The 16,840-nt window shown below is 46.9% G+C and overlaps 1 protein-coding gene across 3 annotated transcripts in view; it reads left to right on the top strand.

The window, feature by feature from the left end:
• The window catches only part of GYS2 (glycogen synthase 2), an 85,389-nt gene that overhangs the window by 26,077 nt on the left and 42,472 nt on the right, over positions 1-16,840 (top strand). For 2 of the 3 annotated variants that reach the window (XM_059726596.1, XM_014609767.3), the window contains exons 3-4: positions 1,108-1,299; positions 2,079-2,264. The exons of the other annotated variant lie outside the window; for it this stretch is intronic. In XM_059726596.1, the coding sequence (XP_059582579.1) occupies positions 1,108-1,299; positions 2,079-2,264 (378 nt within the window). The remainder of the gene's footprint in view (positions 1-1,107; positions 1,300-2,078; positions 2,265-16,840) is intronic. 3 annotated transcript variants of the gene reach the window in all.

Consider the following 16,840-nt stretch of genomic DNA (forward strand, 5'->3'; position numbering starts at 1 on the left):
ATGATTATCTGCAAAAAAAAACCTTTTGTGAGCTGTATTGATGGCCAACACCAGGAATCAATCACTTTGGACCACTATATGTGGAAAGCTGCCATGAAGCAAGGCCTACATCACTTCAAGATGAAGAGGATCAGTGATGAGCTAGAGAAGAGGCATCTTAGGCAAGCAAGACAAAATAGTATTTGGCATGCCAGTGCAAGCTCAACTGAGTTTTTGTATGTGCAAGTTGCTGGAGGGTCTAGCTGCTGTGCATTGGACTCTTCAGCCAGTCAAGAAGGTGTGATACCCTGTAACCCACGAAAGGTGCAGTCCCCATGGTCTTCTAGACTGATGCCTGACAATGACAGACAGTCAAAAAGCCCAAGGCTGAATCAATTCAACCTTTGCAGGTTAATCTAGGCTGCATAGATTGAATTGATAAGCAGGTGAACAGACATCCACTTCTGATTCCAGAAATGTAGCCATATGCCTGCAGTGGCTTGGGCCAGAAGCTGTGGGTATTAGAACACACCTCCCTGCTTGGCTGGAGCAGATGGCTTAGGCCAAGGCTAGCCTGCCCATCCTATGAGTCAGGGTTTGTGGGGGAGGTGCAAAGCATCCTGGGATGCTGGGGGACTCTAATTGCCTACAGACATTTAGGGGCCATGCTCTAACTGCTGGTGTTTTTCACACCTGGTGCTCCCCTCTCAGCCAGTCCTATTTCTGTGACTGCAGGAGTGAGTTTGGCCAACCAGAGAAAATTCCTCCTTTTATTCACTGAGCCAGACCTGTACCCCTGCAGTCTCAGGAGCAGGTCTGACTGAATGGAGAAAGCAGGGAGGTCACATTGCCCATTACCCAACACCATCAAGGAGAGAACAAGGGTCAAGGTATATTTTGTCCAATGAAGTGGATCAGCTGTGCTGCAACACATCATGGCACAGCTGATCCACTTCATTCAGCAACGTCTATTTCTAACCATAGGTTCTACACACATCTTGCCCTAATACTTGTGCTTTGCTCATGAAATTTGGTCACGTGCAAATTTTTCTGGCTGGAAACTAATTGGAAGTTGGCTCTCACGTTCATCTTATAACTTTGTCTGATAATACTGCCTCCCCTGAATAGGTCTTTTTTGGAAGATGGCTGATAGAAGGCAGCCCATATGTTGTACTGTTTGATATAGCATCCGCAGCTTGGAATCTGGACAGATGGAAAGGAGAATTCTGGGATGCAAGCAACATAGGAATCCCTTTCCAGGACAGAGAGGCCAATGATGCTGTGATCTTTGGATCATTAACAGCCTGGTTCTTAAAAGAGGTACTGTTTAAGGTTTGGAATAACAATAACTTCAAACTAAAGCTGCGGAACTGTTACAGATTTGAGCCAATTTTTGGAAAGTCACTTCTAACCCATATTGTGTAATGAGCTAAACCCCCTGATTTGTAAGCTCTCTCCAGCAACCACAAGGGAGTTTATTCCTGAACTGGATCCAAATTGCAGCTGTTGCTGTCTCCTAATTTGCTCCATCAGTAACATCAAACACATTGTTTCCATGTAAAGCTGCTTGCAAAATGTACTATTCCTTTGAGGTCATTTTCACCCTCTGTTTTTTCTCAGTTCTCTGAGTTCTTACTGGAACCTCTTGCAGGTGCAAGTTCTCAATCTTTTCTTGTGCATAGCCAGGTGATCACAAAGAAAAGAGGTGATCACACTCAAACTATCCTTGCCTTTAAGCTTTAGTAATTCTTCAACTTGGTAGCCTCTACCTTGCCTCAAAATGCAGAGCCATGCCTGGTTATCTTAAACAAATTAGTCTTACCAGCAAAATAGAAAGAGTAGATGATTATGCTTCTCAGAGCTCCCCAGCATGTGGGGGTTGCAGACAAATGGGGATCCAGTCCAGCCTGCTCTTCTCTACACAGGTAGCCAGCCCCACTTGTATTGTCACTCGAGCAGACTAAAAGCAGGGCTGGGGTCAGTTAGAAGGCTGCCATCTCCTTACATACAGTAGAAAGCAGGCATCTGTGGGGGAACTTCTGGGACTGATTGATAATCAGGATGTTATGCCTTTACATATTCTTTTTAATTGTTTTCAGATCTCCAGTCAAATTGATGACAAGCCTAACATAATTGCTCACTTTCATGAATGGCAAGCAGGGGTTGGTATAATCCTCACTCGATTTAGGAAACTTCCTGTTGCCACAATCTTTACTACCCATGCCACACTGCTCGGGAGATACCTGTGTGCAGCAAACATAGATTTCTACAACAATCTTGACCAGGTAAAAGTCTGTCTTCCTCTTTCCCACAAGTGACATGTCCTGTTAATTTTTCAGTGAACCTGCCATGTCTAATTAAATCATTCAACTGCTTTTTCCCTCTGTTAATGCTACCAATGCATAATTATTTCTTCCCCCAATTCATTCTTTCTCATGAGACTGGCCTATCTAGAAGCATTTTGCAAATACTAAAGTATAGCAGATTATAGTAGCCAAATCATTAGGTACTGAATGCCTTATCCAAAGCCTGGTTAAGTCAGGTACTTTAGCACTGACATCAGTGGACAGTGGCTCAGGTTTATATTGAAGAGAACTGGAAAAGATCAGATTCCTGGGCTCAGGCAATCTATTGGTGGTCACAACACACTGTATTTCCACAGCACCTGTTGTCTGTGCCTTATTGTAAAGTCTCTGTGATATTTTGAAAGGCACAAAGGCTAACTAGGTGCCAATCTACCATTGAAAGTCAGTGCATTTGAAAATCTTCCTCTTTATGATCATATAATGCTTATGATGTAACTAAGTTAGAGTAACACTGAATAAATTGGTTGCCAATTATTGTAGCATAGTAAGCAGGCATTGACTACAGAACCTTCCAACTCTGCTGTCATCTTAGATCAGGTGTTTTAGCTGGTATTCACTGTTCGACAACTTTTTTTTTTTTTAATAATGTAAGGTTGTATAAAACAACAGTATGATATTCCAGCAATGTCTGGTTGGTTGACGTTATAAGTGACTCTCTATTTTAAAGCTATTTCTGCTTTTCCCATCCTGACCTTCCTCCCTTGTAAAGTAAGCAGAAATCCTAACGCTTTCAAATATTTAAGATTTTTTTTTTTTTGCTCTCTATTTTTGGAGGAATTCAAGAGAGGTTGTTGTCAGTGGTTGTCTTTTAAATGAAAAGACCCAGTAAAATTATTTCTTTTGGGGAATTTTTGTAGTGTCTTAATGGTTTCCGATTGTGCAATCCTCTGACAATTCCAGACTACTGTGTTGCAGCACAACATTCAAAACATCAGCAAATTTTCATTGCCCTGCTTCAACTCAGTGCTCAGTAATAGATAAATTAATAGAAAGCTAGATTTGGAGATTGAAAAACACTTGGCACATTTGTCAAAGGCAGAGGTAATTACAGGTGCAAAATAACTACCGTCTCTATACACAATTCACCCTCTCCAAGGCCAACTGAGGAAACTGATAACCACTGGATACTATATTTTATGACTGTCCTTACTACGAATCTTTCAAATCTTGATGGTGGCCCAAAGACAAAGTAGTGCATTGCCACCCTACTCCAGGACAGTCCTAGGGAGAAAACTGGTTCTCTCTGGGAGTATCTACACAAGACGTTTACTGCACAGTTGACTAATTAACTGCACAGTAAATGTCTTGGTGTCCACATGTGTGCCCCTACTAGGGGGGGCAGGCAACCAATAAACTGCAGCAGGATAGTACAAGTACTACCTTGATGCAGAGTTTTCTCATGTGCAGCAATACACAGGTAGATGCTGCCCCGGCTGGCTGGGGAACGGCGTGCTTCAGTGGCAGGCAGCCCCCGCACTACTGGCTGGCAGGCAGCCCCCACACTGAAGCACCCTCATGCATCAGCCAGCCATGCCACAGCATGTGGAGCCTGATTTAGAGTAGTTTAGGGCTGTCAGACTGACTCCTCCTCATTCCCTGCCAGCCCAGGCTGCTCTGACTGGGCTCCATGTGCTGCACCCGAACAAACTCTGGAGCATATAGCTCCAGAGTTTATTTGTGCACATTAATCGCATGTAGAGACAGTCCCTCTGACCCCAAAGAAGTAATAGTTAATGCTGTTGCTTTTGCTCCTTCATTTTTGTCCACTGCAGATCATTCTGAGCTGGTCAGCATAGGAAGGGAGAAGCCATGGCTCTGCTCAATTCCTGACAATCATACAAGGGTAGTACTTTCATGTTTACTGCCACATAACCCTGAGCACACAGTGACCAGGTTGGAGAAGCTCCTATACTCCCCTCACATGGATTTGTAACCAAGCCGAACTCTGGCTTCAATTTGTAGCATCTGATATTGTTGATCTCTTGATTTGCCCCGGCTAAAAGAAGAGCATTTTCATATGAATGTATGGAGAAAGTGGAGGCTTTCACATTTTATTAAAAGAGAAAACATTGTCATTTTGCACTTGAATATTTTCAAGTATTTAGCTTTTTTGTTGTGGCACACTTTTAAATAGAAATGTTTGGAGCAAATATTAGGGTACCAAGATAAAATGTTTTGAGGACTTTTACCCATTGTAATTTAAAAATAGTTGTCCAGAAAATCCCATTTCATAAGCAAAATTCTAAATTTCAGTATTTTTTTTTTAATTTGGTGAATTTCAAGATAATTTGGACATCATAAATAAACCTATTTTTAAGACAACATCGTTTTCCTCACAATAGTTTCGGAATTTTTTCTCTTTCCAATGTATATACTTAGGCCAAAGCCATGCTTTCTATCCCTGAGCAGATCTCTTGATGATGACATAAAGAGATATCAATATAAAGAGACAAATGTTGCCTTGGTAGCTAGCTGGATAAATGCATGCCTAGTTTCAACTGTGTCCATAAAACTATACCTTGCATATTAATACCTAACTCTCTCAAGCAGGAGTTAGCAATGCTTCAGGAAGGATAGTCCAAATTTACCCAGCTTAGTCTGAGGCCAGTTGCCCTTCCAACCCAACTGCCCCTGCTTCGTCTGCTGCCTGGCCACCATATGAGCAAAACTTCCTGCCACCAAAATGCAACAGAAGCCCCTGCTCCATGGGCCAAATATAACCCACAGGACATAGGTTGCTGACCCCTTGTCTAAAGGATTATTACTAATCACTGCAACTATACTAAAATTGGAGTTCCACGACTCAATTCTTCATGCCGTGCACATGGGATTTTGACATTTAAAGTGCACTAATACAGGAAATGATGCCAGACTGTTCCTCTACTGTTTCACAGATGCTTACAGTGTGTTAAATCTCTTTCTGACAAATGTTAGCATTTACTAAGAGATCAGCTCTCTTAATGAGGGCTCCTTTAGCTGTAAAAAGGTCAACCTGGCCCAGAAGCCAGATGAGAAACATAGGGGGGTTTCTTCAGAGTACACTCATTAAATGATATGGATGGGCAGGTCTTTAGAAGATATTTTTGATGCTGTCTTTTAGTAGTAAACTGTTAAGGTCAAACAAGTGATTTGTCCAGTGATAAAGACTCCCCAAGGCTTCCTTGTGTTTAACCTTTGCATGAGACAATATGCCTTTAAAGGGCATGTCACTCTTTTTTCTCTTCCAAAGTACAATACATATTTTTCCATCTTCAGGCCAATTGCAAATATACTTAAAAATAATTTAATCTCTCACTTCTGATCAGTATTTCTTGAAAATAATATATTTTTCCTTCAGCCGTAAGCACCATATCTGAGAGAGGACTGAAGCAGCTGGTACATCTTATATGATAGATCAAAAGTGAGAACTGAAAGGCAGAAATGAAAGAACAGGGTAAAAAGCGACTCTGAACTAAGAGACATATATACTCTATGCTTACTGCAGTGGAGATGAAACTTTACTAGCACCCATCATGGGCCAAAGGAGGATTGGTTTTGATGTACTTGAGAGAGAACCGTAGTTGGCCTGGAGTAAAATTTTCCTTGTGCAATTAAGTCAATTCAATTAAGTTTATTAAGGATTCTGGCTGAAAGCCATGCTCCTGAAAACAATATAAGACATACAACCATAATATAAATTAAAAAAAACCAAAACAATGCATATTTAATGCAAATATAATAATAGAATAGGGCCAACCATTATAAAAGCATTATTCTGACTCCTAAAATTAACATAATCAAGTACAAATATGGTTATAAATCAGATCATGAATCTATAAAAATGGTGTGCATAGGTCCACAATTAACACAGTAAAAAACAAATATAGTGATAAACTTTATCAGTCATATCAACAGTAAAGGATGTTTAGCTCTGATTGCTTCAGCCTTGTAAGCAAAAATTGCAAGATGGTTTACTAAATATGGATCTGTTTGCTGGAGGAGCCACATTAATTTCTCTGTTTGAGAAGACTATCAATTTCTTCAAGAAAGGTGATAAATACTTTCTCCTTATGTCGTTATATAGAGGACATTCTAAGACATAATGAATAGTGATTTCCAAAACTCCTAGACAGGCTGGGCAACATCTTTTAGCCCTTGGAATGGAAAGTCTACATCCAGCCAAAACAGCTGTGAGCATCTGTTTGGTCCTGAGTCTAGCCAAAGAGGTTTGCCATTTATTGTTGAGATCCAGCTGTAAATACCTTTCTTCCCCCCCACAATCTAGTTTCCGAAGAATATATAGAGGGGTGATGCAAGTAGCCCTGGCCACTGCAAAATCATTCTGCCTGGCAATATCTTGGAACCTCTGGAAAATCCAGACCTTTTCTATGTGGGAGTCTTTCATTGTCTTTGACATAATGTCCCATCCCAGAAAATGCAAAAGTCCAGGAAAGAAAAGCTAGCCAGGGAGATTGAAGAGAGAGGGGATTATTGAAGTCTTCTGTATAGCACAATTTGGGCAAGTGAGACTGTAGAAGAGGCATACTTTTAAACCAGAATCCTGCTATTCTAATAATAATAATATTAGTTAAAATGGAATCTAATCCCGTCTCTAATCTCAAGAAGGATGCGGGAGTTGAAGGAGGAAGACCCAAAAGAGCCCTGAGAAACTTATTTTGAGGTATGTCTACATCATTACTGGTGGCATAGCGCCATACAGGATATGAGATGCAACTTTGGCTTCATATGCTAATATGGGAACTTGGTCTGATTGCCCTGCTGTGGCCTCATAAAATTTCTTTATAGCCACTGCTGATTGGGCTGCCTTTAGTTTTAACCGACTGAATGTGGTATTTCCTTGATGGAAAAGCTGTAAACATCACACCCAAGTTCCTATAGGTTTTAACAACTTTGAGTTTGATTTCCCCCCATGTTCCATGGGTAGTTCGTCAAACTGCTTCCCCAAAACATTATTTTGGATTTATCATAATTTATCTTTAAGTTATTTGATCCACAAAGATGCTCAAAAATTGTACTTGCTCTCTATAATCTAATGGGGGTTCTTGACAGTATGACAAGTGTCAGCTGCATACATTAAAATGGGGATCAGGGTTACTAGTAACTTTGGGGGCTGAAAATGAGCATCCTGTATGTTGCCAATTAATGTCATTTTATATAAGGTTAAATAGTAGGGCTGCGCAAAGCTTTGGGTGCTGATTCAATTTGGAGGAGATTTGGCCCATTTTGGCAGCTGAATCTCTGTATCTGAATTGAATAAGGGGACCAGTTAAAAAGTCTGAATTGATTCAAAGCTCTCTGGATCAATTCAGAAAAGATTCAGAGAGCTTCAGCAATTCGGGCAGTCCTGGCTGGCTGCAGCTGGGAGCTGGAACCAGACTACATTCTGGTAAGTAGGCGATAGGGAAGGGAGGCTGGAGGAGGGGGGAGGAGACAGTGGGGGGACCCCTGCCAGGCCCCATCCCCTGCCTGCTTCCTGAGTCCCTGGAAGCACTCCCTAACCCCCGCCCACTGTCCCAGCCCCTCCACGGCTGCCCTGCCTGCCCCAGCCCCTGGGGCTTTAAAAAAAAGCCCCTACTCACTGGGTGCTGCCAGGTAGGGGGGGTAATTGCTGTACCCCACCACCCCACACTGTGGATGGGGTTCTGCCATGAGTTTTTCTCCCCTCCATGGCTGCCCCACCTGTTCCAGCTCCCCGCCCTTTAAACAAAAACGCTGCACTGCACTGCCTTGGGGCTTCTGAGGGCTCGAGAAAGAGCCCCCCCATGCAGTGGGGGCAGCAAGGATTGCCTCCCCCCAGTCACTGGGCAGGAGTCTGGGGATTTTTGCTTTTGTTTTTAAAGGGCTAAGAGCTGGGGCGGGTGCGGCAGCCATGGCGGGGAGGGGGCTGGGAGAGTGGGAAGAGGCCGGGGGGCAGTGGGGTGGGGCAGTGGGGATCACCCCCCTGCCTGGCAGCAGCCAGTGAGTAGGGGCTTTTTTTTTCCCCCAAAAAGCCGGGAGCTAGGGCGGGTGGGCAGCCATTGAGAGCAGGCAGGGGATCGGGACTGTGATTTGGAGATTTGGCTGATACAGCAGCAGCCAAATCTTTGAATCGGATTCAGCTGAATTGATTTGGGACAGTGATTTGAGTCACCAAATCGAATCCAAAGCAAATACTAGCTGCTTTGCACAGGCCTAGGAAGGGGGCCAAAATACATCCTTGCTTAACCCCTTTTTGTGTCTGAAATTTCTGTGTAAATTCACCCCTCAGGCCCCACCTAACTTGGGCCCATGTATCTTTATGATATTCTATCAGCAGATGAAAAAGATCAGGGTCAATCCTATAATTTAACACTTTCTCCCAAAGTTTACTTCTCTCTATACTGTCAAAAGCTCTTGACAGATCAACAAATGCAACATATAAATACACACAAATCAGAATTGTATCTCAAACTAAAGGATAGATATGTTATCAATAGTGGAATATCCATTCCTAAATCTAGTCTCTTCGTATAATACATTTTCTCCTTTTACCCATGCTGTGAGATGATATAACAATTGGCAGCCAAAGATTTTACCTGAGACGTCTATTCAACCTATGGGGTGATTAACCTTGTGCAATCAGGAGGATGGGTTAAATAATGGACTAGATAGAATCTGCGGCCAGGACCAGATCCCAGAAGACTGAAACATTAGAGCAATGGTTTTCAACCTTTTTAGACTCAAGGCACTCCTACTTGGACTCCATAAGTCTTGTGAATTAAGCGGTACCTAATATATATGTCCCAGGGGAGCTGGGGTTACAGGAGGATCCCAGGCCAAAATAAAAGAAAGCCCCCACTTACCTCCTGCAGGGGCCGAAAGGCGTGGGGAAACGTGCGTGGCAAAACCGCCTGCACGGTTCGTCAGCCGCGCTCATATCCAGCTGGGGTCGGGTGATGTCAGCGAGAGACACCACCTGGCGGAGATAAAAGGCTGCCCCAAGGGTGCAGGAGGAGAGCAGGGAAACGGAGGCTGCATGGGGAAGCCCACGACCCAAAGGGTGCAGCCGCAGTGTCCATCTGTCTGAGAAGGTGGTGGCGGAGCCGGCACCAGCGTAGGAACCGGCGGCGGAGCCAACAAAGACTCCAGCAGAGAAGCTGACAGCAGGACCAATTGGCAAGCCAGCAGAGGAGCTGGCAGGGAAGTCGACTGGCTAGTCAATTAGAAGAACTGACCAGCAAGCCAGCTGGGCAGCTGATAGGGAAATAAGCTGAGAAGCTAACATAGGGAGCAGCCCCGAGCGGGGCCAGTCACTAGGTTTGGGGGTACAGGGGCACCGGAATAACACAGCGCCTGCTGACCAAGGGGTACTGTGTGTTCCTGTGGGGGACTCCAGGCCCACTGGTTCCCATCACTCCAGCAGTCACGGTGGTGGGGAGTGCATGGTGAGTCATGGTGTGGGTGAAATAGCGACCGCCTGCCACGGCAGAAAAAAGTACGGGGGTCAAACGACCCCAGCAAGGTGTTCATCTAACCTCTTCTTAAAGACCCCCAAGGTAGGAGCCAGCACCACTTCGCTTGGAAGTTGGTTCCAGCTCCTAACTGCCCTGACTGTGAAGTAGCGCCTCCTGATGTCTAGTCTAAATCTACCCTCTGCCAGCTTGTGACCATTATTTCTAGTCACCCCTGGTAGTGCTCAGGGGAACAGGGACTCCCCCAATGCCTGCTGGTCCCCTCTGACTAGTTTGTAACAGGCCACTAGATCCCCCTTCAGCCTTCTCTTGTGGAAGCTGAACAGGTGCAGATCCCATAGCCTCTCTCCATAAGGCCTGCCCTGCTGGCCCCTGATCATACAATCAGCCCTCCTCTGGACCCTCTCCATGTTGTCCACATCCCTCCTGAAGTGCGGTGCCAAGAACTGGACGTAGTACTCCAACTGACCAGTGCCGCATAGAGGGGGAGGATCACCTCCTTGGACCTGCTTGAGATGCATCTGTGGATGCATGACAAGGTACGGTTGGCCTTCCTGACAACATCTCCACACTGTCAGCCCATGTTCATTTTGGCATCAGGAATGATTCCAAGATCCTTTTCTGCTTCTGCACTGACAAGAAGGGAGTTCCCCAATCTGTAGGTATGCTGCTGGTTCTTCCTCCCCAGGTGTAGTACCCTGCACTTGTCAGTGTTGAAACCCATCCTGTTCTCATCTGCCCACCCCTGTAACCTGTCTATGTCCAATTGCAGCCTATTCCTCCCTTCTAGCATACCCACATCCCCCCACATCTTAGTGTCATCAGCAAATTTGAACAGGGTGCTCTTTACCCCCTCGTCCAAGTCCCTGATGAAGATGTTGAACAGCACGGGTCCGAGGACCGAGCCCTGGGGGACCCCACTGCCCACATCCTTCCAGGTCGAAAATGACCCATCCACCACCACTCTCTGGGTGTGGCCCTCCAGCCAACTAGTGACCCATTGGACTGTGTAGGTGTCGACGCCACAGTCCCCTAGTTTTTTTTTTAATGAGAATGGAATGAGAGACAGTGTCGAAGGCCTTCCTAAAGTCCAGAAAGACTATGTCCACTGCTACCCGTGTCTAAGGATTTTGTGACTTGGTCATAGAAGGCCACCAGGTTGGTCTGACAGGACCTCCTCTAATGAACCCATGTTGGTTGCCCCTAAGCATAACCTCCCCTGCTGGCCCCTCGTGGACATGCGCCAGGATAATTCTCTCAAAAAGCTTACCCAGGATCAAGGTAAGACTAACTGGCCTATAGTTTCCTGGGTCCTCCTTCCTCCCTTTTTTTGAAAATGGGAACCACATTGGCCCTTTTCCAGTCATCTAGCACCATACCAGAGCACCACGAATGCTCGTAAAGCCGTGCCAGGGCTCCTGCAATGACCTCTGCTAATTCCCTCAGTACTCTGGGGTGGAGATCATCAGGACCAGCTGATTTAGATACATACAGTCCCTCCAGAAGTTCCCTGACTAGATCCTCGCTGACCCTAGGCCTGGGTGCACCTCCCCTGGGGCCTGAGGGGGTCCCAGTGGGTGGGCTGATCTGGTTCCTGCTCAGGAAAATGGAGGCAAAGAAATTGTTAAATAGGTTAGCTTTGTCATCTGGTGCGACGACCAGATTTCCTAGCGTGTCTTGCAGAGGCCCCACATTACCTGGTACCTTCTTTTTGCCCCTTATGTATTTAAAAAATGACTTCTTGTTGTCCTTGATCTGGGTAGCTAGTCCCAGTTCCATCTCTGCCTTGGCCTTCCTGACTGCCCCCCTGCAGCCCCGAGCAACCAAGGTATAGTCCTCCCTGGTGATGGCTCCTCCCTTCCATTGGGTGTCCACCTCCCTTTTAGCTAGGAGATGTTCCCGTATGCTTTTGGTGAGCCATGGGAGCTTTTGTGCCCTCTTGCCCCCTTTTGATCCTTGTTGGGATTTACTTCCCTTTGGGCTTGGAGGATCGTCTCCTTAAGGAACAACCGCTCTTCTTGGACACCCGACTTCCCTTCCCTCCAGAACCTCAGTACTTCCCCAACTATTCTCCTTACCTCATTGAAGTCTGCCCTCCTGAAGTCCAGAGCTGCTGCCTTGCTGCAGGCTTTTGCCAACTTGTGCTGGATGGTGAATTCCACCAGGTCATCACCCGTGGCCAAGACCAGATCCAACAAGGTGTTTCCCCTGGTGGGGTTATGCACCTCCTGGGTTAGATGGAGGTCCTGTATTTTGGCTAGGAACCTACGTGAGCAGTCAGACCTGGCTGACTGCTCCTGCATTTGGGATGACATGTTTTCACTGACTTTTTCCCTATCACTGTTGTAAGCATGTGGGAGTTACAACCAGAACCATCTCTTAGGGGGTGGGGCAAATCAAGCCAACCGCCCTAGGCCCCACGCTAAGGGGGACCCCATGGACAGTGCCGTACAGGCCCCAAGGGTGCCACCACTCTGCAGCCACCACCAGGGCTTTGCCACCCCCACCCCCCACTCCATGCTCTGGCTGCTCGCCGCCACCACCACCCTGTATACCCCTAGGGTTGGCTCTGGTTACAGGTGTAAGTGCCAACCAGAAGAGTAGAGGGACTTCATATAATGGACTTCATATAATGCTGCTCTAATCTGCGTAAAAACCAAGGATACTCAGTCTAATGAACTTGGGCTATGGTAGTCTTTTGGTGAAGAGAGAAGAACTGAAGAGTTTTTCCACTGTTAAGTCAATAGCTTTTAATTCAGGAATTTGGCTGAAAGTTCAGGTTGTTCCCTAACAGTTGTTCTATCATACAGTCAATGAAAGCAGAGCTCCTACAGGAATTTTGTTTCCACGGGAAAGGAAACTAAAAGTATATCATGTCCATAGTTCTTCAGTCTGTTTATGTAAGAGAAACCATGTTAGCTTGTATTAATATAACCATATTTGTTGTGTAGAATTAGCTGTGAGCAGCTGGTCAGAAGAAAGGCTCCAAGTAGGGCTGTGCGAAATGGCACCATTCTGTTTCGCCTTCAGTTTCGATGTTTTGAAGGAACAGCATTCTGTTTTGAATTTCATTTCAATTCGAAACAGCTGTTCTGTTCTGTGGAAACTGAAAGGCTGTTTCGATATTTCACTGGGGGTGGGAAGTCAGCCCAGCTGAGTTGACTTCCCATCCCCAGTGCTAGACCGGGTGGGGGGAAGCGGAGAGTCAGCTCAACTGCCCTCTCCCCCCCACCCGGTGCTGCAATTGGGTGTGGGGGAAGAGAGTCAGCCCAGCTGGGCTCACTTCTCCCCTACCTGGCTGCCGGATTGCAGGACTGGGGTGGGGAAAAGAGCTCAGGCTCAGTTCCCTTCCCCTGTGCTGTTCTTGGCTTCTGGAAGTGGGAGATGGGGAGAGCCAGGGTTGTGCTCCCGGCTGGTGCTAGGAGTGCAGCCCTGGTTCTCCCCTGTCTCTTGGTGCTGGCTTCGAAATCTGAAACTTTTGAAGCATTTCAACTAGCCTCTTTTTGTTTTGAGGCTGTTTCAAAGCTCTTCATTTTGATTTGATTTCACTGTTTCAAGCTCGAAATTAGTCAAAACAGTGTTGAATTGAAACAACCGGTGAAATTTTGCACAGCCCTAGCTCCAAGCACTTTTACAGTATAGTCATCTCCCAGTTGCATCCCTCTCCTTAGTTTATTGTATTAATAAAGTGTAACCTGCTCCTGAAAGCTTGACTACAGCTTCTCTGCTGACCTAATGACACATCCCTAACCTTGGTTCTAGTGCTTGGCTCTAGAGAAACCTGTTGTACTTGGAGTAGCAATTTCAAGAACAGTCCCACTCATCTCTGAGATAGAACATGCTCAGTGCAGATGGAATCTTTGGAGAATGCTATTGTCATATTCCTATAAGTCTCTACCATGCATGTAGAAACTGATTTTTTTCAAAGGTGTATTTCTTTGTCAAATTTGAGTGGGATTTTTTTCTTTTGTTTTTGATCGAAACAGCAGCAGGCACATCCCTGGCTGCTAAAAGATGACATTACTGCCAAATGTCAAGTCCCTCCATAAAGGCTATGAGGGATGAAAGCTTCTCAACCCCCTCCCCCCCCCATAAATAAATCAATAAATATAAAACCCTAAAAACAAGCAGCAAGGTTTGTTTTAGCATAGGGAAACCAACTTACAACCTAATCATGTTCTCTGAAATGGTTAAGTCATTTTTGGTGAAATGTGAGCAGAAGAATCGGCCTAAAGCAGACAGGATGAAAAGGGACAGTTTGACAAAAGTTTGACAAAATTTTAAATGACTAAAAGCAGGGACTCCAAATGGGAACTGTCAGACAGCTGGTAGTGCAACTATTACCACTGTAGGAATAATGAACAGTTATTAGAGTTACACTAGAGATCCAGTTTGCATTGAGGTGATCACTTTGTGGTTCCTTTTATATGAGGCAAGAAGCTTTGTGGGTGATGTCTTTTATTGGACTGTCGCAGGGCACCTAAGTGCCTGCTCCTAAGAGAGGAGAAACTGCCAGGGAGAGAGAGCCCTGGCCTGACATAACGAGCCCAGCTGAGGCTGGCTTAGGTAATAAGCGCAGCTGCGGGTTGCCGGAGCAACCAAGCTGAGCCAGCTGCCTGTAGGGGGCAGGGCCTGGCCCTTATAAAGCTCAGGGCTGAGGCCAGGCTGGTAATTCTCTGCCAGCAGCCGGAGAGGCAGGAGCTCCATTGGCCGAGGTATGGGAAGGAGCCTAAGTCGCAAGTACAGCTCATGATAGCCCTGGAGGCTTGAGCTATGCTGATGAGTTATGGCCATGCGGCTTGCATTTGTGTTACAGCCTAGGGGCTTGTGGTTTTGCTTTGTGTTTGTGTTATTACACCCGGAGGCTTGGGCGAGGCTGTAGGGTTGGAGGAGGCCTCAATCACAGGGACCCCAGAGAGTGTGGGGTGCCCTAGTGCCAGGAGGGTGCATTATTGTTCATAGCGCCAGGGAAGGCGCAGCTCGCACGCCAGTGTATGAGCAGCTGGCAGCGAGGAGTGCGGCCAGTGGGTCGCGGGCACAACCCGTAGGTTGCAGACGGGGACTTAGACCCCGGATTGCGTGTGGGGGAACATAGACCCCGAAGGCGCAGCTTGCACGCCACTGCGCGAGCAGCTGGCGGTGACGAGCGCGGCCAGTGGGTCGCGGGTGCAACCCGTAGGTTGCGGACGGGGACCGAGACCCCTTATTGCGTGTGGGGGGACATAGCCCCCCGGCCCCAGGAAAGGGGCGGTATTACTGAGTAGCCCAGTGTGGGCACGGCGAGCCCCAGAGAAGGGGGGAGCGCCATACTGAGCAGCCCTAGAGAGTGGGGCCATACTGAGTAGCCCAGTGTGGGCACGGCGAGCCCCCAGAGAGGGGGAATGCCCTTGTACGTTATTGAGTAGCCCAGTGTGGGCGCGGCGAGCCCCAGAGAGGGGGAATGTCATTGTGTTTTATTGAGTAGCCCAGTGTGGGCGCGGCGAGCCCCCAGAGAGGGGGAACGCCCTTGTACGTTATTGAGTAGCCCAGTGTGGGCGCGGCGAGCCCCCAGAGAGGGGGAACGCCCTTGTACGTTATTGAGTAGCCCAGTGTGGGCGCACGGGCATAGCGAGCCCGGCCACAGGCTAGTGCGGCAATACCCTTCAGACCAAGGCAGGGCGCTGCGGTTGCCCCTGAGAAGACAGGGAGTAGCAGTGCGGGGAGCCAGAGTCAGGGAGGGTATCCGTGCGGTTGGCCCATAGGACCGGAGGCCTGCTAGAGAGTCCCGGAGTGGAACCACACCGGCAGGGGAGGCCCAGAGTGGGCCAGGCGAGAGTCCCAGCCAGAGGCTGGGCATGAGAGAGGGAGCCTAGGGTGGGCCACAGTAGAGAGACAGACCGGACAACGTCCTTTACATCTGCGAGGCTTGGGGCGTGGTATCAGGGGAGGTAGGAGCCACGCATAGCCCATAAGGCTAGGGCGCTTGGGTAGCGTCCATTGTACGGGGAGACCCACGAGGGGTCCAAGAGCTGACAGGCCCGAGGAAACACAAGGCAGCCTCCCTATTGCATATTACATCAAGATGTGGCGGGCGAGAATGGAGGGTGCCCTCGGGCTGAAGTAGCGCGGTGAGAGGGCCTCAAGGAGATCACGGCCCTCCGCGAGGACCCCGCTGTGACATGGACCAACTGCATGGTTGGGATGAAGTTAGACAAGCTTTTGAATGTAGGACATTTTTCACTTGGTTCTTCTGTAAGACATCCAGCATCTTATTCCAACAATGAAACCACCCAATGTGTATTTGGATGTCCTGTTGAGGCACATGTAAAAAGACTATGTTTAATGCCAAACCTAAGAATGACAGTGCAAGTATTCTGAATAGGTGAGACACTTAATATCATTGTTGCCATTAATGCATGACAGGTAGAAGCAATATATGTTATGCCCTGGCTGCTGAACTTGAGAGAGTAGCCTTTGTATTGCCAACACTGAAAGATTATTTAAGTACTAAGCAGACTATAATCATTGGCACTTAAGTTGATCTTTTTTTAGATTGCATTGTAGAGATTTCATAATGGAAATTAATGCGGGATGTTTGAACTCCCAAGCTCAGACCCTACAACCACTGTGGGTTTTCATTCCTCCCAGATTATATAATTAGCTGGTAACCAGTTTCACCTGCCTCTATTATCTTGTTTCTCACACTGGCCATTATAACTGAACTATCAATGCTGTCAACAGCGGTGAGCAACCTTTTCAGACCAGCTCAGGTTAGAGGCAGGTGAGTACTAGGATCTGTCTGCTGCCACGGCAAAGGAAAAGTTTCCCTTGCCTCCACTTGTCTCCATTGCAGCATGAAGAAAGCCGCTTCTGCCAAACACTGCTGAAACCCCACATGAATGGGCTGGATCCAAAGGTTCTGTAGGCCAGTTATGTATCTTCCCCTCTCCCACTTCAGGTGCCACTTCTTGGTGTGGTTCACAGGCAGGTGGGGAGCCAGGAGATCTGTCCTGCACTAATAGCCATTTGTAGACATGCTCACCATTTTCTAAATCACCGATTCACATCATACAGTTTGAATCAAAT

The sequence above is a fragment of the Alligator mississippiensis genome, chromosome 4 (assembly GCF_030867095.1).
Source record: "Alligator mississippiensis isolate rAllMis1 chromosome 4, rAllMis1, whole genome shotgun sequence".
NCBI classification, from domain to species: domain Eukaryota; kingdom Metazoa; phylum Chordata; order Crocodylia; family Alligatoridae; genus Alligator; species Alligator mississippiensis.